The following is a 26,571-nucleotide window of genomic DNA, read 5'->3' as shown; positions in this document are numbered from 1 at the left end:
ATTAATATTCTGGATAAACTTACTAATCTCAGATTCTCTGAGGTCAGAATTTGAGCAACTTGAAAGAGATAGAACTGAAACTACACTTTCTGAAATGTTTCATTACATGTCAGATTATAACCATTGCTTTCGTATTAGCAGGTTAATACCAAAGCATAAAGTAATTGTGTAATAACATTAAAGTTATTGTGAAACCACTGGACAAGTTGATGCATAAGCAGGTCTTACCACAAAACACTAAAGATGCACGGGTTCACGTAAAAGTCCCAACATACTCAGTATGATCCCACCTCCACAAAACTAATGAGGAAAATGGGATCAAACTTTAAATGTATATTTAACTTTTAAATTAAATTTTTATTTATTTCAGTTTAATTTTTTAAATTTTATTATGTGACTTACTAATTCGATAATTTTCAAAATCCTAACTTTATCCTGCCGCCATTTTGGACATAGAAGTAATGGTTTTTACTTAAAATCATTTTCCTTGTCTTAAAGAGACCATTAAAATGAAGCATCACACAAAAGTGTTGCAATTTAAAATATTTAGTTACAACCCCTGGGCCATCACCTAAAAAGGAGTTGAAATTCTATTTCTCATCAAAAGAAAGGATAATTGATCGATACTTTATCCTGAAAGTTCAGTATTCTATCTGGAATTATTTTAAAGTTGATGAGGGGTTTCCATACTTTTGACTCACTCTGTATAATAGTATAAGAGGTGCAATAAAAAACCTTTATTAAACAGAGAAGAAATGGTAAAATGTGATAGTATCTATGATACACAGGAAGGAGGGAGGAATTACTTGATAAAATGTAGTACAAGAAGAAAAATAAACTAATGACTTCAAAGGAAGCTCTATGGTCCGAGAGATTTAAACATGATCTGAACAAAACAACAGGATTTGATAACATCTGAATTTCAATACTGTATGAAAAGCACTGAATAATTGATATAAAAATGTTTAACAGTACACATCACAAAGATTTAATTAGATCTAAAATTAAATAAATCGTTCGATTTAATAACCTTCATTGTTTTTGTTTAATCTAATTGTTACCATGTCAAGAGAGCAGAAGCAAATAAATGACATTCACCCACAGCATAAGTTTAATGTCTCATGAATAAAAATACTCAATAGGACATATTTTACAATTCAGTATAACATGTGGTAAAAAGTGTAACACCTTTTATTTGATTGTTTTCAGAAAAAGCATGAATACAAGAAAGGACATGTTAACCCTAAATTAAGATTAATTTTAGAAGATAAGCTTAAAAAAAATAAAGCTAGCTACACAGCATGTGTAGATCTGGAGAAACCATTTGATAATGTAGAGGATGACATAAAATAATGAAATTTTTAAGAAAATTTGGATTTAAATGTTAGAAGAGAAGAGGAGTTAAATCCGCTCAAGAATCAGGTAACAATAATAGAATATGAAGCAAGGAGTAAGGTATAGATGTAGTCTGTTGCTTTTCCTTTTCAACTGATGTACAGAATCAAGGCAACAACTGAAAACACAAGTTGAGTGTGAATTATACAAGGAGAATAACTAAAGATTTACTGATCAAATTTTCACAAAATTAACTTTATTTATGCAGTAATAAGTCATTAAAATCTGAAATTTAGCTAATATATGGGAGCATAAGTATTAAATATCATGAAATCACATTTACCTTCTATTACCAAAATTTGGTTATTAAACTATTAAACCATTAATTTTTAAAATAAACTGAATCATATTCAAAATTAAAACCATTATGACTATCGTTTTTGAACTGTTTAATGGTATATACATACTTCTACCATCATTAAATTACCTTTCTTACAACAGGAACCACATTTAACAAATTTTCATCCACAGTTTTTAAACAGTAGCAGTTTGTGATCTAAATGGTCACTTCTTATGCAAAGGTTTCTACAATAAACCTGATCATGGATGTCTTTTTTTGAAATATTACACATAAGGAATAAGTACAAATAAGAGAACATGTATCACTTGAAACGGTCTTTGTAATAAGCTGAGCTCTGTCAGTACTAATCCATTCTTCTGGCGTTTTATCAGTTTTACTGTGCAAAATTTCAAGTTTATTCCTGGATAGAACTGAAGCTCATCAAACACACATTCATTACTTTTAGAATAACAAACAATTCTAGTAAATTCTTAAAATCAGTGTTTAATTTTGATCCCTTGACCACACGTTTATGTTCCAATGGTGACACAGTTCATCTGAAACATACAGATGTGTGTGTTCCAGATGTATCAGAAAGTACACATCATTTAGGCTTAAAGGAAAGCAAGTAGAGCTACCAACTTTATAAACAGAATATTATCTCCCTTTATGATACATTTTACCAATGTTAACACGAAACAACACTACATTTTGAAGAAAACACTATTAGTAAACTAGAATTATTGCACACCATAACTACTGACTTGGAGAATACCAGATCTACTAAGCTCTAAAGAAAGGGAGAGGAAGTTACAAGATGAGCATTCTATTTTCAGACATGAGCTTTAGGTGACACTAATGCTGCTTGAATCTGGTTTGTCAAATCTCATAACTTTTAAAAAAATGGATTTGCTCATATCTAATTTACTTTTATTAGTTTTAATATATTCCTATCAAGCCCATTAACATGACTGTTATCTGAATAATACAGAATTGTACTCTGATTTCAATAATACTATTTTAAAAATTCTTGAGAATGAAAAACCTATTGAAAAGAAAAATCTATTTTTTATTAAATTGTTCAAATATATGCCAAAACAATTTTTATATTTTAAAAAATTAAAAAATCTATGCTGGAAAGTATTTCATGTTAATTTTCATAAGTTTTCTTGTATTAAAATATTGAGAAAATATCAGTATATACAGGTGATTCAAAGAAACAGGAAATTTTGAAAGTTGTGTTGGTAGCCGTGGGCGATTGATACCATTTGATAAGTGGTGCCAGCCTCTCTAACCTAACCTGCCATTTAGTTGTTATGGATCCTTGGAGTGGTGCGCAACGTGCATTTGCTATCAAAGCATTTTACAAAAACAATGACAGCGTAGAAAATTTCGCCCTCATTTTAATCTGGGACGGCATGACCGTGTTCCATCATTACATGCAATTAAAACATGGATATCTAATTTTGAGGAAACTGGTTCGGCAATGAAAAAGAAACCTCCAGGCCGTAATACACAAGACTGTGCATTAGAGGTTTCAAGAATAATTTTGAATAGAATAAAAAGGTAGACAAATAATATGAGGAGCATTTTTCAAAATAAAGGTCTTTATTTCAGAGAAAATCTTTTTATAATTTTTCAGCTTTTCAAAATTTTATTAAGAAGATTTCAATAGTCTCAATAATGAACATTTAGTGTTCAACAAGAGTAAAGAAATAAAAGAACAGTAAAGAAAAAACACAGTAAAAAAAAATTTATTTTAAAGGTCAATAATTACTGATCATATTATTACTTGTTTTATTATTAACAGATTTTCCCACATGGTATCTTAACAAAATAAAACAAAGTAAGCCGAACTTTTTTATTTTAAAAGATAAGTAAATTCTAGGCTTTTGAAGAACAAGAAATGTCACTAACATTTAAGTAATTTTATTTTACTAAAACTTAATCGTAAAAATCCTGTATTTGAGGTTAAACCATACTAAGCACAGCAATCCTGAAACAATTACTCATAAAATCAATCAGAAATTAACGTTTGAAGTTACTGAATACTGATTAGTGTTATTCAGAAAAAAATTTTTTTTTTCTTTTTTTGAAATGTTACCAACATCTGCCACTGTGCACTTTTTGATCAACTAATGAAGACATGTTTTTCTGCCTCTGTACAGTTAATTGTAAGAAATACGTTTTGAACTACTTCTTAGAAAGCATGAAACAAGCCATTCATTAAATTATTTATTTTACTTCATATACAAATCATAATTACAAACACATGGGAATATTATCACATGAAATAGTTCATCAAACTACAGACAATGAAAACATGTAGAAACAACAGACAATGCTGAGAGCAATACTGCACTACGCACACTGAATTAAATTTTAGAGTGCTTACTTATTTATGAGCTATAAAATCTACAATGGTGATTCATAGAGCAATTCACCTGAAAGATGCCATCTTATATCAAAATTGTTTCACTTCAAATGGCCTTCATATAGTTTTTGGTTACTGTATTATTCTTTTTTCTTGACAGAATACAGGAACAGGAGTTCAGTGCTTGGTCTTTTCCTGTTTTGCAATTGAATAATATAGAAATTTATCTTCTAAATCTTGTTTTATTCTTCTATGATAAAACTGGTGTAACATAGATCCCTTAAAACATTCTAAATTCAATATGTACGTATTTACAACACAGCTGATAAGTAAAAAATAAAAAATCTTCATTTTTGAAACTGCCTTCAAACTTCACAGACAGTCTACTTCAGAATCAACTGATCAACAAACCATATCTGGTAACAAACCTGATATGGACAATAAATATCTGGTAAAACCTGATATGGACTAAACTGATAACAAACCATAAGGACAATGAACTGATCCTTGGTAACATCCAATTTTTCTGTAATTTCTTCAATTTCATCTGGCTTTTATATAAAAGAAAGTGCATGAATAAGTTTCGTATCCTGCCATTGTGTAAGTACCTGATGTGGCCCTTGACAACTATTTTGACTCTAATCTAGTAAGCATTTCCTACTTGTAAGTTTTGGTTTTCCATTTGGGCACACAATACCTATACTATAAATACTAAACCAATAGGAGCATTATCCAAGGGGAAAAAAATCAGCAAAAATTGAAATGATTACACAATTCCTTTACAGATATTTTTTTTGAATGCATTACTATTTGCACCAATGTCAATAAATCAATAACTAGGATCAAATGCCAATAAATCAAAATCATACTTATAAACTTCTACATGATCTTTCAGGCTCAGAATAAGGAATATCAATCAAAGCATTTAACATTTCAGCTTTACCTGATCCACATATTTGAATAAAAATAAGTAATTTTACAGATTATCTGCTTATTACTTATTGAATACAATCAATTTTAGATCCTGGAATGGAGAATAGTAGTCAGTTGCCTCCATATTTAACCATAAATAGGCATAAATGTTGCCTAAAATGGTCAGTGGGAAACATATTGCCATATTTATTTTAAAATTAATTCATTTAATTTATAAATAATAAAGTACCATTAGACAAAAAAATAACTGCATCTTCTTACCTTTTGTCAAAAATAACACAAAGGTTTAAACACTATATTACAAACACTGTGTTTAGATATACTTCAACAAACAGGTTAATACAAACATTATTCATATTTAAATAGATTTTTTAAATTTAAATACGTTTTTTACAACTTCCAACAGAGTATAATACCAATTACGAGTGGAATCAGTATCAAAAACTAGAAGAAAAGGTTTGGAGGCCGTAAATTTACCAATGCCTAAATTGTACTTTAACTGACATAATCTACAAATACATAAAGCAAAATAAACATTTTTTTACAAAAATGTCTGCTTACTATGAATCAGGAAAACCACATTTTTTACCAATTTTGGACAATTATAATTCTATATTCATAAACTTGAAAAACAAATTTTTACTCGTGTATTTAAAAATTCTGAAATTACTCTTTTTTTTTCAAAGTTGCTCCAGATGAGATATTTGGCTATAATCTTTTTGATGGAAAGTTTGAAAATCTAAAACTTTTTTTACAAGGGCATCATTTTCTGGATTTCAGTTAACCATGAAAATTTTATCAATATTCTCCATAATGTGTAACTGTTTTACCCAAAAAAAGATAACTGTGATCCTTCTGCAAATCAAAAATTGTGGAAAAACTTCATTTAGCAACAGTTTATGCAAAGTGGATTGTTTTAATAATAGAAATTATAATTTAGTTATGCTGAAATCATCATAAATTATCATATGTCAAATTATCATCATCAATAAATTATCATTTTGTTAAGTTAGTCTTTCTTAGCAGGTATCTCATACATAAAAGAAGTAATAGCATTTAACTACCTTAAATCATACAAATACTAATACCATTAACAGTAAAAAATAACAAAAACATATGGTAAAAAAAAATTTATTTTAAAGTTCAATAATTACTGATCATATTATTACTTGTTTTATTATTAACAGATTTTATCACATGGTATCTTAACAAAATAAAACAAAGTAAGCTTACAATTGCCAGGAATTGTTTCGCCACAAATCCAGGCATTTTCTTCAGATTGCTTCACTCAATACACATGTAACCTTTTCAAGAGCCAACAATAAACTAAGCATCCAATATGGTTACCAATATGTTAGGGACAAGAATACCAACACAACATAAAATGAATTGGGACAACTGGACTTATACAGCCTAGGAAATTTTAAAATTCTGCATATTTTTTATCAAACCTCAAAAACACCAGAAATACACCAACCCACACCAACTGGGATATATTACTTAACAAGTAAAGGCCTATTTATAGCATGACCTATTAGTATCACACTCACAACTTTTAACTCAGATTGACTTATCTTCATTAATTAAATTTGTTTATTGCTAGCTGAGATATCATTTTCAAAACAGTCACTCGTGTACTGCAATATTTTTACTTTTGTAGATATCTGATCGAAAAATCTGTACATGTTAACCTTTTTCTACCATCACACTTAAATTGTAAGAGTAAAAGGCAACAAGAAAAAACCAGTAAAATCTTACTTGCTGTAAAGTTCCTTAACATTTTAAATATGTACATAGCAATAACACTGAAAAAAATTAATATAATAAACTAGCAGTGATATCATTCACTACCAATACTATGAACAAGACATGAGAAAAGCCCTGAAAATCTTGCCTGGCTGTGTCAACTGCACTTAAACAGTGCATAACTGATTGCAGCTGAGAGCTGCATATGTGATATGTACATATGTGTTTTAAGCTGCATGTGTGTATAAAATGCTATAAAATATTTAATAAAACAAAATTATCACCATCTGTTATTTTTGGTCAATTTTTAACCATTATTTTGTTGAAAACTTTGTAATTACATTATTTTATAAGCATAATCAAAAGTTTCTTCTACTTTACATGGAGCCGAACGTAACTGATTCAGGTCTCATTAGAATGCCACCGTTTTTGTCTCTTTTCTGAATTGGACTTGTATTTAGATCTGTTTATGGAATGTAATTTTGTCAATTTTTCCTAATTCATGTTTTAAATATTCTGAAAACCATTAATTACTCACCCATTAACTTTATAAGCGAGTTTTTTCTATAAATAAGAACTTAATGATTTATTATGAATTTCTTACTTACTGTGGTTAGGGTATGTTAAAAACTTTACAAAATCTTTCAAAATAACTTTAATAAGTATAGAAAAATATGAATAAAAATACTATGAATAATTGAATACAAATGTAATTTTCAATGCATGTTTATTAACCCTTCAGGCAGGGAACACGTGAATGTCACGCACATGTTAAGTTGTATGTATCGGTGGATGGACGTGACAGTCTCACAGCGCACAGTGCTTGCTTCAAAACTTCATAACACTGCCATCTCTTAATGTTTATTTGAACTATTCGCTCTGTGTTATCACAAGGCTTCGTTCTTCCCCTCTTTTTATCCCCTTTTATTCCCCTGTTTTTATAACTGCGTAGTATTGCATATCGGTGATGAAATACGATTTTGTTCTACGAAGTTGAATGCTTTTCTCTACGAAGTTGAATGCTTTTCTTTCAGTCAGTTGCGTCTGCTGTGAGTCAAAATGGCTGGGTCAAGCACGTTGCATAATCTTACATCAGAACAAATTATTGAATGTTTAGATGAGACGAGTGACAGTAACATTAGAATATTTGATAGTGGTAGTGAATCTGATAGTGACGAAAGTGATGAAGATTTTGTGCCAGAAAATCGTAATGAAAATAAAGAAGATTCTGAATAGAGTAGTGGCGATAGTGATGACGATATTGATATACAAGTGAAGCGTATAAGAAACGACATAAATTGGAAAAAGTGGATGATTCTTCTGCTGAAAATTTGGTTTAAATTGGTGTAATAGTTTTGAAGCTATAATTTTTTACTTTTAGTACTGGAATACAGCTGCTGGTTGGGCATTTAAATTACCGGCAGTAGGGTGGGGCTTTAAAATTTTAAATACCGGCTAGAAGGGTTAAATAAGTTTATTTATTTTTGGAGATTTTTATTTATATATTTTTTTTAATTTCATACCACGCATTCCTGAATAAAATTAATTTTGTAGGTTTTTAGTGTAACCCTATCTGTGGTACACCAGCAGTAATAGATTTTTCTTTAGGTAAATGATTACATACATTTGTAAGTTAATTAGTCATCTAATGCTAGTAATATGTCCCTTAAAATTCAAATAGACTTAATATACTCAAAAATCTAACAACAGTTTTTTCCGAGCTGGTCCTCAATTGGTATATCATTTATTTTAAGTGTAAAGCATTATTTAGCATTTCTTTATCCTGGATTTCATTTCCTAGCTTTAATCCCAAAACAGAAGAACCGAAATGGTTTAAAGGATTATTCCTTTTTGCTAAAATATCTTTTCCAAAAGGGTTATTAATAAATAATCAAAAATTTTTTTATAACATTGATAAATTGTCCTGCAGTACTGTATCCACTACGCTAGAGATGCTTTTTAGAACTCAAAAATTTCAATGCGTCTGCTATGCTAGAACTTAGCATCTGTCCAGCTATTTTAGTTTTGTAATTTCTATAAAATATATTCTTGTCAGATAACTTCAACTAATTTAAGTACTGATTATTTTGAAATTCATTAAGAATTTCTGAGATGTTTTTGGATTCAATAATCCTCATATCTGATACAGTATTAAGATTTAATTTTAATATGTAAAGATTGTCTGATATAACATAATACTCCATAGATTCAAAAGTATGGTTTGCTAGGAAATACAATCCTAAATTTTTCAAAACACATATATGAGACTGTTCCACTGAAAGTTACATTTTGAACATGATTCCCACTTTTGTAATTTTAAAGTTATTTTATATATAAAGAAATAACCTATGAAACATTCTAAGTTAGCTTACAGTGACACAAATTGAAAAATTAGTAAAACTATTATTAAAAAAAATACTTCTTGCAAAAAAACCTGCAAAATATTTAAAACACAAAATCCATTTAAAGTAAAAGGATTTGATATTTAGAGTTCATAAATATTAGTAATACTTAGAGAAGTAAAAATGCTTTGAGAAAATTTTGAGCACTGCACTAAATAAGAAAAACAAATTTCTGTTTTCTTTTTATGAACACGAATTCAATTAATTCATAACTGCTTACACAAATATTTATCTTTATTAAATGAATAAATATTACCAACAGAGTAGCCAACTTTATAACATTGTACAAGCACACCCAAGCTAAAACTGTACTTTCTAATTAACTTTGATTTTTAGAGTAAGAACTATATGTTTAATTATTCATAAATGCTGTCATAACTATGAGGTAAAATTTCAATGATTTCCTCTATTCTCATTTTAAATGAAACTAGCTGGGGCAGGATCCCATCCAAGTGCAGTTAGAACAGACATCATCTTTACAGTACAGTGAAAAAAAAAAAAACTATCATGAAGTAAACACAAAGGTATTATTATACTCTTACAGATGAAATCCCTTCTACCTATCCGTATCTTGTACAGCCAAGAACCATAACAACTTATTAACTTAAAATGCTTAATCAATAAGAACAAATTTCAATGGCAAGAAGTGCAGCAACCAATCATTGGCAAAAGTGTTATTTGAACAAACTTTAGCCTTGTACAATGTAATACGCCATGTGCTGTGCTGTACTGTTTAGTTGACGTAAGGGTGGTGAGGCATTCCATGCTGATGGATCAAGAAACAACCAACTTAAACATTATAGCACGTAATACATTTATACACACTGATGCTATGTGATATAATCAATTAATGTGATATCAGGGTCTAAATAAAAGTGGGTATGTTTAACCTGTATTATGACTGAAGTTTTAAATATTTTTTTTAAACTAAAATCTAAAAAAACTATTTTTTTTCTCTCTAAGTCAGTTTGACACTAAAATTTTAATGATAACCATATCAGATTAAATTTTTTTAAAAATTGAGACAAATATAAATTGTATCAAAGCTTGCATCAACAGGAATTACAGTTTTTAATACTTAAATGTAAGTTTTAAAATGGAACTAAGTATACTGAAATATTTATACAGCAAAAACAGTAATAAAAATGTATATACCTGGATAAAATACTGTGATACTCAAAGATTATTGAATGCTGAGATAACAACAGTCCCTGCAAAAGTAAGGATAACCCATGACCCAGAGCTATCATTCCTCACAAATGATGTTATTGTACAGAGTATGACATGTCCTACTTAAAACTTCACAAATGATACTATTGTACTGGGTATGACACTTTCTACTTAAAACAATGTATGGACAATTTAAGAAGCCAGCCAGCCAGCCAAACTTGTGATTATTTTAAGCAAATTACTACTACTTACAAATATGAAATAATTTTTATTTTTAGTTACAATAATAGTAACAGTAAATTTTTTGTTAATTTTTCATTAAATTTTCACTTCTAACTTCTAACTTTAACTTTTTGCCTTAACCAATTTTTCAATTTAAAAATTTTTTAATATAAATACATAGAAAGTTTTTATATGTAATATATTAACCTGGTTTGAGAACCGGTTTACATTCTGAGTTTATCAAATTACCATGTTTACAGTAATAATTAATAATTCACTGTGCAAAATACTTCACACAAAACATTTGATAGAATCCATTCATAAAGTATATAAAAATATTTCTCTATATCTACTTAAGAATCAACCAACCTTCTTGACGGAAGAGATCTTTCAGTTCCTGCCAGCGGTATTCATAAGCAATGTTAGACACATAAATGCGTCTGTCACCAGCATTACGTTTTCTATCACGAGGGCTACGTTCCCTCACACTATTTCCACCAGAAAAACGACTTGGTCGATCACCTCTTCTGGATCTATCACGGTTTTTTTCATCATCCCTGTACAGAAAATTTAATTTAGTGATTAATTTCTTTTCAACTGCTGAACTCAATACAGAAAGCACTTCATTAAATATATTTTTAAGTTGCTAAATTTGGGTGATGAAATAGAAATCAAAAGAAAATAAGCTCAAGTGAAGCAACTACAACTAATTATTTAATTATTTGATATACGGGTCTGTTCAGAAAATAACCAAACTTTTTAATTATGCACCAACAGATATATATATAGTGGCATGTGGTTGGCAGCATTGTGCCCCACATAAACACCTCTGTAACCACATGTTCTTGGATTGTTGATTTCATTGATTTTCTGTGTTATTGTTATCTGAGTGCAATGTGTTTAAGTGCTCACTTCAGACAACAAGCGGGTATGGCTGTCTACTTCGAAGCAATATTTGGACCTCTTTAAGCAAAATCTGCAGGAATTTTTATAGAATCGTCACTGTTGATGAAACCTGGATCCATTACTATATGCCAGTAACCAAACAACAATCAAAACAAATACGTTTTCCAGACAAATCTGCTTAAAAGAAGGCCAAGACAGTCCCATCAGCCGGAAAGGTTAAGGCCACGACTTTTTGGGATCCAAAGGGAATAATCCTCATAGACTTTCTGGAAAAAGGAAGCACAATCACAAGGCATTACTACAGTGAATTATTGGACTGATTCAACGAGAAATTGAAACAGACACCTGGCAAAGAAAAAAGTGCAGTTTTATCAGAACAATGCACCAGCACACTCATCTGGAATCGTTGTGGCCAAATTGCATGAATTGTGTGCAACAAATTGCTGCTGCAACCACTATACTCACCCGACTTTACTCCTTGTGACATCTTTCTGTCACGTGGCTCCCAGGGAAAAAATTCAGCTCAAATGAAGAGATCATTGTCAAGAGAGAAGCCTATTTTGAAGAGTATAACAAATTGTATTTTTTAGTGTTTAAAATAATGGCAGGGACAATGGGAAAAGTGTATCCTCCTAAAAGGAGATTATGTTGAAAAATAAAAATTTTCACCCTCATATATAGCAAAAATTTTAATACTTAAAATCTAAAGATCATGAACAAAAATCTTAAATCACATCAATGTTTATATAAAATGTTAATCAGATGATGCACTACTAAATTACCAGATTTTGTGAGACAGTAAGAGTAAGAAATGATCAATTATCAGGTAGTTAACAAGGCAAAATTTTTACACATTTTGTGGGTGTAAAAAAAAAGTTCAGTACTTTTATGTAGTTTTTCTGAAAACAAAATTTCAGTAATGAATGACATTTCACAAGCTAACAGAAAAAAATGTTTGAGAAGATTTATAAAGGTTCAGTCATTGGCAAAGGTATTACTGCACTAGTTTGTAAATTAATATTCAAATGTAATATTCTAACATTAAATTAATAAGGTGATAAATAAGAATAATAAATAATTTATAGGGTGTAAATAACATAATGTAGTATAACATAAACAAATGTGCAGTATTAAGAAAACAAAATTAATGGACAATTTGTTTTGAAAGAATATGTTCTAACTACAGAAGCTAACAGTTCTGAATGAGCTAAGGTTTATCTTTTAAAATTTTCATTTCAATTATGTGTAGGTGAAAGCAAACAATAAGTAAGTGGAAGCAGAATAAATTAGCTTCAGAGATATGGATAGGGATAGGTTAAAGTCATTGATTAGTTAAAGTCACACCTTAACAACCATAAACAAAGAGTTGATCCTTACTTCAACAAGGAACTATAATTTAGATCCTTACTTCATGATATAGATCTTGAAGTGCCTCAAAAAAGTATTCGCAATTCCTTCTTGTTTGGGTCATCCATTCCAAACCCATTCCACGAGGACCGAAAAAAAAAATAATTGGTTTCTTGACAATCTCAGAAAAAATTGATATTTTGCAGGTCCATTCTTTCTGTTTTTAAATATAAGAGTATGGTTAATTTATATAAAATACCAATGGTGAGCAGCTTACCCTTTAAAAATTACACCCTTTTAAAAATTGAATTTTGCAATTTTTTTCAATTTTTCAGCTGCAATATCTCTGTTGGGGAACCAGAAAAAAATCTGAAAATTGCACACATATAAAAAGTCTCTATGGGATTAAACATCAGTACAAATTTCAACTTTGAGGTTAAACTCAAATATTAAAAAAAAATTGTGAATGGAGCAAATAAAACTGATTTTTCAAATCAAATAAAAATGCTTGATTTCCACATCCAGCATAAGTGAGCATAAGTGGTTAATTCTATTATTTCTAAGGCACCTACTAAGAAAACCACATTTTTAAAAATAAATGAATTACCTTATAATTAAGCACTTAGACTGCCCAATACAAAATTCTGAACTATTTTGGAACAAAGTTTTTCATTATCAAAATAATGTTATCCTGAAGATGGAACCTATACCGGCTAAACATTAAAAATTGTTTATAAAAGATAATAAATTAATTCATTATTAAAAATAACACTTAACTAATTTAATCATTAATCAATAAGCTAATCTAAATTTGTAAATCAATTGAAAGCCAATTAAATTATATTACGTGAATAAATATTATTTTGAAAGACAACTACCTTGTAAATGATTGAATTAAAAAATATACACAATTTATATTTTTAATAGTTATTTGTTAGTTAATGGTGCTAATGAGTCACAATTGTCTGTAGATAGGTTCAGGAAATGTACAAGCTCATTCAAGCATCTCCAAGTAGTGCAACTCTTCCCCTGCATGGTGTGTTATTATCATCCTTCTCCAACAATGCTTGCCTCACTTTACTCTGTGCTCTTGACGTTTATAGTTGTGTGACCTTTTATCAAAATGGAATGTCAGTGTTCTATAGGTGGTTTACTAATGAAAATGTCCATAAACTTTTGTATGGAGTTTTTCCTAAACACATTAAATCAATTAAAGATTATAGTGAAGAATAAAATGTGTTTTTTTTAAGAATGAACTCTTCTGAGGTAACTTAACTTGTAAATATCATGAAAACATTTACATCTCTACGGCCAGTCTTGCTCAAATCATTTTCATAAAAACATAAAAAGCCTACAACAAAAGACTTAAGAGAAATAATCTTGGATCATTATTATAAGAATATAAGCATTCCTGTAAACCTTATACCAGGAAAATCATTGAGCCCAACGTTACTCTAAAATATTTGTTGAGGACAGGGAAGGGAAGGTGCGCAAGAAAGTTCAGATAAAGAATTCTACAACTCATCAGAAACTATAAAAAAGGTAAATTTGATTCGGCTCATGCTATTCTAGGTTTATCACCTGCTTGTAAAATTAGGAAATTAAGTGAGTGAAAAAGATCTGTAACCTTGAAAACAGAAATTAAAAAATATTCTAACTCCCTCCAAGCAAACAGGCCGTGTTTGACATATTAAAGTCTAAAAAATACTCAATGCCAGACATATAAAATACAAACAATGGGCGACATAAGACAAAACTGAAATGACGACAACCATAAAACCTCAAAAAGAATTCTTTGAAATATTGATTATTCAACTTGAAAATTTAAAAATTCATAATTTTATTGCAAAATCACAAGAAAAATGTTTTAAACATAAAAATCAAATTTTGTCAGATGAAGAATGCATTGCTCTGGCCAACTTTTCAGAATATTATTCCTTTGTTGTACAAGACGAAGCACTAGGACATCACAGGGTAAACAAGCAGGCTAGTTCATCAACTTGTGTTTTATTATTAAGATCAAGAGAAAGTAAAGAGCCTTAGCTTTTGTGTCATATGTGATCATCTAGAACATAATACCACTTTAAAAAACACCATTCTTTTACAAAAAAAAAAAATTCTAATTGTTTGATAGAGCTGTAACCCAATATAAAAATTAAAAAAATTTGTAAATGTGCTATCATAAAGCAGATTTTGGACTTTACATAGAATGGAATTTTTTTACATCGTTGTATGAAGAATACCTGTGATGGCACAGGGGATAGTCCAAGGCGATCCGTGACAAAGTCTAGTTTACAGCAGCCTTATAAAGATCAAATCTTGACAATTCAGGAAATTTTTAAATTCTGTAAAGAAAACTATAAGACAATTATGTATGTTTTCAGTTCTAATGCCGTAGAGGAAAGGTACAACACACTTGTCAGAAAATTAAGGCACTAGATCATTTCTGTTACACACTACAATCATAAATTTTGCTAAAACAGTACACATCATCATGTGATAGTGAAGTTCGATAAGTTGCAGAAACAGTGCCACTGACACTTCAAAATAAAGACAATTGCATATAATTATGATGGCCAATAGTGGACTGCGGAAGTGAACATCTCGATTCCCGCCGAGGGGAGAAGATCCCGCCTCGTAGCGTGTCCGGTCGCTACACCACCCCATCCGTTACTAGCCAGTAGCGGCTTTAACGAAGAACTGTGAAAGTGAACAACATAAATATTCAAAACAGAGAAGTGCATGTTATATTTTATCATCAAACAGATACAAGAACTTCATTCCAAAGAAAATGAAAAGAGCCAAAGATTGAGTGCCAATTAAATATACACTGAAGTTGACTCCCCTGGAATTCACCATGTCTGAGCACTATTTTAACATCACAGCCAAACTTTATGAACAAATCTCACAGCTGTTAAATCAATATTAAAGTAATAACAAATTAACGGTGGGAACACGTATAGATGTCAATTAACTGTTAATTCAGCGCTAAAGTAGTTCCGAGAAACAATTTTTTTTACATTTTACCTGATTGCTATTTTAATTCTGTTTTTGAAGATATTGTATTTCACTATGGCCTTTAAATTTAACATTATTTAATATTGCAAGCATGTCTACCACAGAATTTAATGCTTATACTGTATTGTTATCAAAATAATTATCTTAATTTGATATATGTTTAAATTAAACTGAATTATTTGATGGTAATGTTATACTCCACTTATCCCGAACGTGAAATCAAGTTTAATCTCAAAGTTAAAATTTATATTGAAGTTTGATACCATAGAGACCTTTACGAGTGCAATTTTCATATTTTTATCTGGTTTCCAAGTTATTGCGGCTCAAAAAGTGAAAAATTCAATTTTTAAAGGGTAAGCTACTCACCATTAATATTTTATATAAAAAAACACTATACTCTTATATATAAAAGTAGAGAGCAAATCAATGCTGAAAAACTGTTACTTCTCTGAAAATTGAATTTTGTTCATTCGCATTCAATAAATTTAGGCTACATAACTTGCATGAACAAAATCATATAAGTAGGTAAATAGGGCTTTTTCTGTGGGTCAGATTGTACTGAACACAATGCAGTTTTATTTGAAAAGCCTAGGACAACCCAAAGCCGAGTAATTTAAAAAATTATAGATATCTGCGAACACAAAAAACAGTGTGAAGCTAAAAACAAAAGTTGCCACCATTTTTAACCAAATACAATCAAAATTTTAAAAAGTTAGTTTTGAACTACCAAAACATAAGGAAATGAATCTAAAAAATGATTTTTTTCTGAGATTGTCAAACAACCAGTGCCAGACCACTTAGAATGCATTGACCCTTTCTCATTCTTCATAAATAAGAAACACAGCAACAGCCAGCATAAACATCCCAATTGTGGGGAATGTTGGCGATTATAAACTGAAAAGCTGGGAGTAGTCAACAGTTCCTGAAAGTTTTTCATTTTAGTATACATATAAGGCAGGAATGCAAATTTTCTTGCTCAACATAATAAAACTGCCTGCCTCTTGTACGATATTAAAAACTGATGTGTGGGGGTGGGAGTATGTCACACACTTATACATGAATTGATCATACATCATCACTGTATTATTTAATTAATTATTGTACTGGCCTATTAATTACATTATTTACGTTTAAAATATTTTTCAAATAAAGTAATTGCTGAAGGTGTATATGTGCTATATGCAAATATGTTTAAAAAATCTAAACCTGTGATAATAATAGTATTTTGTAATTACTATATTTTCTATATATTTAAAATGCTCTTATTTTGGGTTGACAGTGGGTAAACAAAAAAGGTATAACTTTAAAAATGATTAACTACATCTAGTGTAAGGTTATACATATAAACAAATTATAAACGTGCTTGTACAAATTTCTTCTATATAATTCACAACTAAACTTTTATAAATTATGGCAAATTTTACAATTTGTCATCTATAAAGTTTACATAAAAAAAGAAAGCATATTTCAAAATGTAAAAACTGGAAACAAAGGAAAATATTAAGCAAAAAATAAATTAAAGTCGTAGTTTGCATGGCACTTAGATGATATGCTGGTTATTTTAATTTGGTATGGTCCACAAACTCAACTTTCACATTAGTTTCATGTTTTCAACAAAGGATTTGGTAAATAGCATTGTACACCTTATGAAAAACTAAAATATACTCCCGATATAGAGATAAACCTCAAGATTAAGATCACACGCACAATAAACAAGAAATGCCGGCTAAAGAATATAATATTAACATGACCAGATTTAAAAATATGGGTCTCCAAAAGTAACGGTTACCAAAAATGAGTCAGAAGTTTCATTGTGCCAGGCAATAAACTTTCAAAACTACACTATAAGTTAAAATGAATATTTCTTGTTTGTTTCAATCATTCTAAAAAAAAAAAAAACTTTTTCATTGCTGCTAATACAACTTCATGCCACGACAGGCTTCACAAAACAAAACCGTTAAACTTAAGAAAAAATACATACATTTAATATTTTCTTAATCTACGTAAAAAGGGTTTGTGAAAATTCAGAAAAGAGAAACTAAAAAAAAGGCTTACAATTAACAAATGACAAAACGAGAAATACTGATTAACAATTGACTACTGTATAAACAAACCTATCTTCACGACCACCGTCCGATGCAGTTCCGTCCCAGTCAGATTTCTGTTCAGATTTCATATTAGAAATTGAAGTAACTTAAACTGCAAAAAAATAAACAACAGCAATAGTTAACAAACGTCGACCTCAACAAACTCGAACGCAACAGTAACCTACGAAAACGACACAACAAAATGGCGACGCTAAGACTATTTACCCGGCTTTAACATCGACAAAGAGAAACAGAACTAAACGTACGAAAACACTGATATATAATATTCAAGAAATTATTCAAGGAAAACCTTTCAGCAGATCATATGTTGAAGTTAAACTAAAACTACTAGTTGCACTCTTTCAATGAATGTGAGAAAAACAATAAATATATTTATATTTATTATTTTTTAATCATACTCTCAATTTATCTATATAGTACTTCTTTGTAGATGTAACAAATTGAGATCGATACTGTTTCAAGCGATCTGTGCTGTCAATCAGAATAAAAAAATGTTATTAAAATTTAAGGCAAGTGTTTAGATTTGAATAATTTATTTTTATTGTTGGTAAATCTTGCAAATAAATGAATGTATTAATGTTAGTCTTAGTACTTTAAAAATCATAATATATATTAACAACCTGCATTAAGCCACATTACTACAAAGACCATACTTCTTTCTTATCTCTTGTAAAGAACACTCGATTAAAACTAAAAATAGCAATGTATCACAAAGATTAATCAGATTTCAAAAGTTTTTAACTCCAAAACCACTCACAGCTAACAAACAAACCATGTTGTATAAGAGAGGGGATTCTAGAATTTCACTTGATTGCCGGTAAGTGCCTTCCATGTCTTTACCTTAAGCCCTTATGATAGGGACCCTGCAACAGAGAGAATTATGCTTCAACAAATGTGATTGCGTGAAAACTGTATAGCGTGATTTTTGTCGTTAATACCTCGACACTGCAACTCCTACAAAGAGGATTCGTCGTTGGCACAATCAGGTTTAAGAAACAGGATGTATGTATAAAGAGAAATCCGCAGGTCGCCCCGTGTGTTGGACGAAGACGTTTGAGCACATCAAACAGTTTTATATGTAACCCAGGAAAGTCTGCTCGTCTTACCAGCAAAGAATTAGCCATTCCCTATATTACTGTCTGACGTGTTTTGCGCCCATGTTTGTTAGGTAGTTCCTAAGGATTTAAATGGTGCAACCCTTCGTAGAGGTGAACAACGACGTGTAGAGGAGTTTTATGAATTCGTCCTCGATAACCAGGAAGATGACAATTTTCGTAATGTTTATTGATGAGGCCACGTTTCATCTAAGTTGAAACGTGAATTGCCACAACCTAAATTTATGGAGATCAGATCAGTCACATGCAACACCGAACGTGAGACTCTCCAAAAGTCAGTGTCTTCTTCGCGATTTCCCAAGAAAAGTACGGAATTACTTTTGCAGGACGTTTTTTTTTTTACATCTCATTAAAACACTTTTCAATTAATCTCCTTAATATCACGGCAGAAACTGATAGCGAACGTTATCAATGCAAAATATATATCAATAGCTAGGAAAATATCGTAAGAAATATTCTGTAAGCTAAGTAGAAATTAGTTTTACTCTTGAATATTATTAAAATACCCTCAAAATAAATGTAAAAATTCTAATCGAAAATCCTATTCAAGATGTAATTATAATAGGAGACTACAGCGTATTTATGTTAAGGCACAGAAACAGGTGGAATCATTTTACGTTACACTTTGCAAGATTTGAAACACAGAAAGCACGATAAAATTTCGCTATTCTCAATATTTTACCTATTAGAACAAATCAGGATAGAAAAATTACCGATTATTTCTTTTAATTGTTTTTCTCAATTTTGTAAGTTTTTTCATTAGTTTGATGCTGTCACTCAGTGATGGTTCTCATCATTGTTATGCTGCAAGGTTATTATATTCGTGTGCAAATATTTTAAGGAGGTTGGTTTTCAGGCCTTATAAGCTGATAATATGCATCAAAATTTTGTTTGTTGGTTTCATTTACAGTAGTCATTATCGATTTTTATCATCTTTTAATCTTAAACTTGCTTCTTAAAAAATATTAGGGGCTTATCCCCTGACTTAAGTTGTTGCTAACTGTGCTGAAAATTTTAAGATATATTCAAATAATCGATTTTTATTACATTATTGTTTCCTGCAATATGAAAACAGATATATCTCTTTCTCTTAGTGCTGAGCCTGGTACAAGTAATTTCATTAAATTGTGTAATTTAATATATTGATAGAGTCAATAATATCTTCAAACAGTGTCACAAAAAATACTTTTTAGGTTTGAGCAGGTGTAAACTGGCATTACCACTACCTAAAATAGACTTTCTCTCATCATTAACTTGTTTTGCAGCATCAGTCTTCTTTATGTGCTTGCAGGACAGGAACTACTGGGAAATTAACAAAACCTATCGATTAGATTAATTGACAGCAAGTAGCAGGAAAGTACAAAATTTCAGAAAAAGTATTGAGAATTTATTGCTAAATGTGTTTGAATTGAGATATCCATGAAGAATGACCCATGCAAGAATCTTTTAAGAAATAATTATTTTAGCTCCAATACTCATCCTGAAGTGCTGACAAGATATTTTATTTAGTTACGCAGTGAACTTGATTTGAGTGATATAAATTTACAATTATATAGAAGAAAATTAGAGTACATTTATCTATCAACAGCAGCATCTTCTGTGACCAGAAAAACTACCATCACAAATCTAAATGATATGTTATCCTTTATTGGACTGATGGTTCAAAACCACAGGCAGGTTGATATCATCTACATTAATTACACGAAGACTTTTGTACCATTCTTTATAACATACACACTATTTCACAGATTAGAAATTTATGGTGTTAAGGCTGCTAGTAGGCTAAGATAATAGCCTACTATTCATATTTTCCTAATAGAAATTTTTCAGGTTAATAGTGGAATCTCTAGCAAGTATGTCGTGACTTCTGGTGTTCAGCAGGAGTTGAACTTAGATCCACTTTTATTTATCATGTTTATTAATGATGTCAGGAAAGATATAAAATCAAATATAATAAAATTTTCTGATGTCAAAATGTATGGAAAAGTGAATTCCTTTAGATCTTTTAACTTTTCAAAAGGATCTATGTAAATTATGATAAACAAATGGTCAAAATGAGAATGAAATGCCTTTAATTTTGAAGAGACCATGACTAACTTACAGGCCCTTATTTGGAAGCCAATTCCTTAGATAATAGGATCGTCTAAATACTCATTTTCCATTGACCCTGTTGATATCGACAGAAGGAATATTATTTCTTAATCGGAACCTCTTTCTGAGGTCCTCATATATGGTACACTCTTCCATTAGATGCTTAACTGTAAGCGTTTTATTACAAACACTGCACAATGGTCTTTCTTCACCAGTTAACAAATATGAATTTATTATTCACGTGTGACCGATTCTAAATCTGGTCACCGCCACTTCTTCTCAGCGAGTCAACTTAACGTCGCTTTTCCATTTATACGGAGAAGTTTTAACTGAGTTTAATTTTGTATTTAATCTCCTCCAATCAGTATTCCACCTGTTTCTTATTGTGTTAGACAATTTTTAACATCTGCCACCCATAGAGGAATTACATCCAAGTTATCACAGACTTTCGCCTTTCTGGCAGCTTCGTCTGCGCTTTCATTTCCTGCAATACCAGCATGCCCTTAAGTCCATACAAATACGCATCGCCGTCCTCGTTGATTTAAAACGTACAAAATGGACAGGATGTTTGCAATTAGGACGTCCTTAACGTTCTTGTTTCGAATTGCAACAAGTGCACTTAGAGGATCGGAAGATATTAGCACTCTCTCTTCGCAATAGTGTTACGTGTATCGCAGAGCTTGCAGTATGGCAGTAAGTTCTGCCGCATAAACATTGGCCATATCTAACAGTTTCTAAAAATGGGCTTCTCCATTTACGTATATGGAGCATCCAATACGATGTTCGGTTTTAGAACCGTCAGTGTAAATTTTAATGAGTTCTTCGTAACTACTGACGGTTGATAAAAATTCCTGTTGGGTGATTACTGTTGGCTTCTTTTTATTTCTTCCCGAGAGAGATTCATCCTTGTATTTACCGCTGGCAAAAGCCATGGAGGTATTTTCTCTTATAGTAATTGATAATGTCTCTGGTAGAGCAATTTCATATTTTCTAGTTAATTCGTGATACCTTATTCCGGCTGGTGTGGAATAGGTAGCTCGATGTTCATATAATGCAGCCAAAGGATGATTGTTAAAGAGTTTGTTATTTATATAGGTAGGAAAGGCCCATATATTTGCTGCATATCTTAGCGGTAGGATCTCTCTTCTATAATGTAGTGGCATTATTCCGGCTTCGGACATTCGACTAGTCGCCAGACTTGTAAGGAATGCGCCTGTCGCGTATCTTATTCCGCTGTTATGAATTACGTTTAACTTTCTTAAATGAGACTTCCTAGCGGATGAATACACAATACATCCGTAGTCGAGTTTCGATTGAACCAATGCTTTATACAGCCTCAATAGTATTTCTTTATCTGAGCCCCAATTGATGTTGGATAAAATTTAATAATGTTTAGGGCTTTTTTTCATTCAAGTCGTGTATATGTGATCCCCATGTAGGAATTTATCCAATAACAGACCTAAAAATCTCCCATTATCCTTACATTCTATTGGATTATTGTCGATGATCAGAACAGGACTTCGGTGAGGAGAATTCTCTTCCTACAGAAGTGTATACAGAATGTTTTTTCTGGTGAAAATTGGAATCCATTATTCCTCGCAACTTCATTAAGAGCGTTAATCGCTCGTTGTAATTTGTACTTCACCATAGCTGTCTTGTTGTTGGCATACACAATTACCAAATCATAGACAATTTTGTTGATTTCTACTGGTATACCTAATATTAGTTTATTTATGGTGATCGTAAACAAGGTACCGCTCAACGGCGAACCTTGCGGTATGCCATTTTCTAAGCGTTTTCAGATGAATATTCACTGTTGACGGGTACTTGGAAATTACGGTCATTCATATAGCTGCTGATTAAAACTGGCAGATTGCCACGAATGCCTCATTCATGTATCTGGAGCATTATTCCATGTCGCCAGGTCCTATCGAATGCCTTCTGAAGATCAAAGAATACTTCGACACATTTTTTATTGTAATAGCGCTATTAAATATAATGTTCTCTAAGTTGATCATTTGATCAGTGGTAGAGTGGTATTGCCGAAAACCTGCTTGATATGAAGATATGAGATTTTCTTTTTCTAAAATCCAAACGAGTCGATTATTTATAATTTTTTCAAATATTATTCCTATAGCGCTCGTCAAAGAAATAGGGCGGTAACTATTGGGATCTGTCAAAATTTTACCTTTCTTTGGTACTGGAACAACATGAGCTTTTTTCCACTGCTTCGGGTACATTCCATGTCGCCATATCTGATTATACATTTCCAACAACCTACGTTTTGCAGTGGTATTCAGCTGCCTGATCATGTTATAATGAATTTCATCCGGATCAGCAGCTGTGTTGCTTGCTTTCTCCAACGCTTTCACAAATTCTTCCGTTTTAAAAGGTACATTGTATGAATAATTTATATCAATTGTGAAATTTTGTAGACATTCAAGTTCTGCTTTTTTCGTCTTTATTGTAGTTAGCCGTTTCGCTGGCCTTTTCGAAGTGATTGGCTAATAGCTCTGCAATTTCGTTTGGATTGTTTTTAATTTCATCTGCATATTGAAGGCTAGTTATGGGAGTATAGTTTTTACGCCCACAAATCGCCTGCACTTTCTTCCAAACGTCTGATGCAGTAGTGTTTCTGTCAATGGAAGACACGTTTCGCTACTAGGATCGTTTTTTAGAGTCTATCGTAAGTCATTTTGGATATGCCCTGTATTTTTAAAGGCAATTACATTTTTAGTATGGTACGTTTCTTAAAAGCGTATAACGCTTTTTTCTTTCTTTTAACAGCTTCACTTATTTCATCGTTCCACCACGGAACGGGTCGCTTCTTAAGTTTCCCAGATGTTTTGGGAATATATCTTGATGCCGAGTCAAGTATCACATTAGTTATAGCGTCGAAATCGGCTTCGATAACTCCAGTTGTTTCAGGGAGTATCATCCTAGCTGTATAGCTGTTCCAATCTGTCTTATCAAACAACCATCTTTTGAAGATGGGATATGTTTTCCTTGTTACGTCAGTTACAAATTGCACCGGAAAATGATCCCTTCCATGTAGATCCTCTAAAATATGAAAGGTGTACCTCGGTGCTATCGATCCACTTATAAATGCTAGATCTATACAGGACGTTGATCCATCCCTGAACCATAGTTTAAGAGAATAAAATCAGAATTCAGCAAGAACTTTTCCAATTCTCTTCCGCGGGGATCTACTCGATCCGACCCACAAAGAGAATTATGAGCATTGAAATCACTTACCAGTAGTACGGATGAGGGAGAAATTAATCGTGCTATGTCATTCTCCTTCCAATGAAAATTCGGTAAGTATATGCTACAGACAGTGATCTGAAGCGGTCGCTTCATTCTGATGGCGACCGCTTGCAAATTTGTGTTTAGATCAACAGGTTCAGCGGTAGCTCTAGTCGATGTTAGTATGGCTACTACACCTCCAATCATATTTGGCGGTTGATCTCGCAGAAAAGTATAGTTTCCTCTTAATTGAAAATGTTCATTTCGGCAGAAATGATTTTCTTGCAAGCATATACACATTGGGTCTACATCTTGTACCAAGCGTTGGAGCTCATGGATGTTTGACAAACATCCATTAATGTTCCACTGAAGAATCGACTCAATAATTGTAAATTAATTTATGGCCTTGGTTTGCCTTTCGGCCATCCTTTTTTTCCATATTACGAACAGCTTTGTTCGTTAAGAATATCGTCGCCCGTATAGCTTCCGGCCTCTGAATCGGAGACCATCGAAGCCGCGGACAACGACGTACATGGATCGGCGCCTGAACCAGGCGCCGATTGAAAGGAACCTGGAAGACCCCTGATACGGGAGTCGCACCATTCACCGCCCCTGACAAAGGGAACACATGCCCTCCTATGTGGGTTTTGATGGCCTTTGTGGTTTAGAGGCCACCTCGGTTATGGAGGCTCCCAAGCCTCGGTTATGGAGGCTTGGGAGCCTCCATAACAGACTTCGAAGCAGTCACTTTCTTGAACAGCTACTTTGTTTTTGTAGACAGGACAGTTTCGAGATCTTCATGAATGCTGTCCTTTACAACTGATACATGTAGGAACCTCCTTACATGGCTTCCCCTCATGAACTCTTCATCACACACGCATATTTGCGGTCTCTCGCATCTGGCAGCGGTGTGGCCAAAGCGCTGACACTTGAAGCATCTCATAGGTTGTGGAACAAATGCCCGCATATCCAAACGGTGAATTCCTACTCGAACTTTCTCCGGCAGGTTTGGTCGGTAAAAGTGAGGACATGAGAGGCAGAAGGTCGAACCTCACCGTTTCTTCTCATGTTCAACCTGCGGCACTCTATCACTCCTTATGGTGTCAATTCATCAAATATTTCTTGCTCCGTACAATTTAGAAGATCCCAATAGACCACAACACCCTTTGAGGTGTGGAGTGTGCTGTGCGGATCGACACGTACAACAAAATCTCCAATAACCTTGAGCCCTAGGATCTTCTGTGACTGTGCATCATTCGTAGTCTCCACATGAAGTTCATTATAAGTTTTCCTGATTTCCTTAACTGGGCCTCCAGCACATTTAGTTATTTTTCGAGCAATGAGGAAAGGGCTCACCCTCAAGAAATTTCCATCTTCCTTTGTGATAACCAAATACTTTGGTTTCGGTATGTTGCTCTTGTAAAAAGCTCTTAGCCTTAATTTTTAGTCGTCTTGACTCTGCACTCTTTCTCCGTTTCGCCTCAGGTGAAACGGCTGGTTCTAAACGAAGGTATTTACGTGAACATTCTGCCACGTTTGGTGATTGTTCAAGTTGCATGTTATGTAATCCCTTCTGTAGTAAGGCTAGCCGCCGGGGTACACCCCCACTCCAGGGTTACAAACTTTGGAAGTCCGGTTCGGTACTCCGGTGGAACCGACATATGTCTGCACTGACTCCAGGCCCCTATACACCGAGGTTTTCAGGACTCCCATGCGCCGACATACATGGGCACCTTAACCACATGCTTGCCATCGTGGGGGTATGTGGACAGCGGAAGGGTTTCGTTACACCTGCGATCACTTCGACCTTGGCCACCACATCGTCAACTCTAAAGGTGGTATGAATACATTCCCTCAATCAATTAAATTTTCGTGTCTGCAGGTGGCTACAAAATCCAGTTCTTAAATACGGCCTGTAGCTGTAGCTAGGCCGACAAATTACATCTCCGAGGAAAACACCCGGAGCCCTTTAGCCAGCATTAAGAATAGTACTTATGTTCAGCTGTTTCCGCCCTGAACGTGCAACATAGGTGTTATGTTCCAGACGTGGGGATTATCTATCTCAGGACATTATTATTATTATTTTATTTTTTTTTTTTTAAGTTTTACAGGCATCGACTACTATGCCCCTTCCACAACAAAAGAAAATAAAAACATATTATTAATTCCCAGTAATAAAACACTAGCGACATAGTCAATAGACTTGTCTTGTCAATAA

General features: G+C 32.2%; 1 protein-coding gene across 5 annotated transcripts in view; it reads right to left on the bottom strand.

The window, feature by feature from the left end:
- Positions 1–18,090, bottom strand: part of rump (heterogeneous nuclear ribonucleoprotein rumpelstiltskin) — a 123,714-nt gene extending 105,624 nt beyond the window's left edge. For 4 of the 5 annotated variants that reach the window (XM_075369368.1, XM_075369375.1, XM_075369385.1 and 1 more), the window contains exons 1-2: positions 17,908–18,089; positions 10,892–11,079 (exon numbers count right to left, since the gene is read on the bottom strand). In XM_075369368.1, the coding sequence (XP_075225483.1) occupies positions 10,892–11,079; positions 17,908–17,969 (250 nt within the window). In that variant the 5' untranslated portion in view covers positions 17,970–18,089. Of the gene's footprint in view, positions 1–10,891; positions 11,080–17,907 lie in introns of all 5 variants that reach the window. The other variant, XM_075369404.1, reaches the window with a different exon arrangement.
- Positions 18,091–26,571: the final 8,481 nt, after the last annotated feature.

The sequence above is a fragment of the Lycorma delicatula genome, chromosome 1 (genome assembly GCF_047948215.1).
Source record: "Lycorma delicatula isolate Av1 chromosome 1, ASM4794821v1, whole genome shotgun sequence".
In the NCBI taxonomy this organism is placed as follows: Eukaryota; Metazoa; Arthropoda; class Insecta; order Hemiptera; family Fulgoridae; genus Lycorma; species Lycorma delicatula.
The sequence above is the reverse complement of the archived record's forward strand: the minus strand, read 5'-3'. Positions and strand labels throughout refer to the sequence as shown.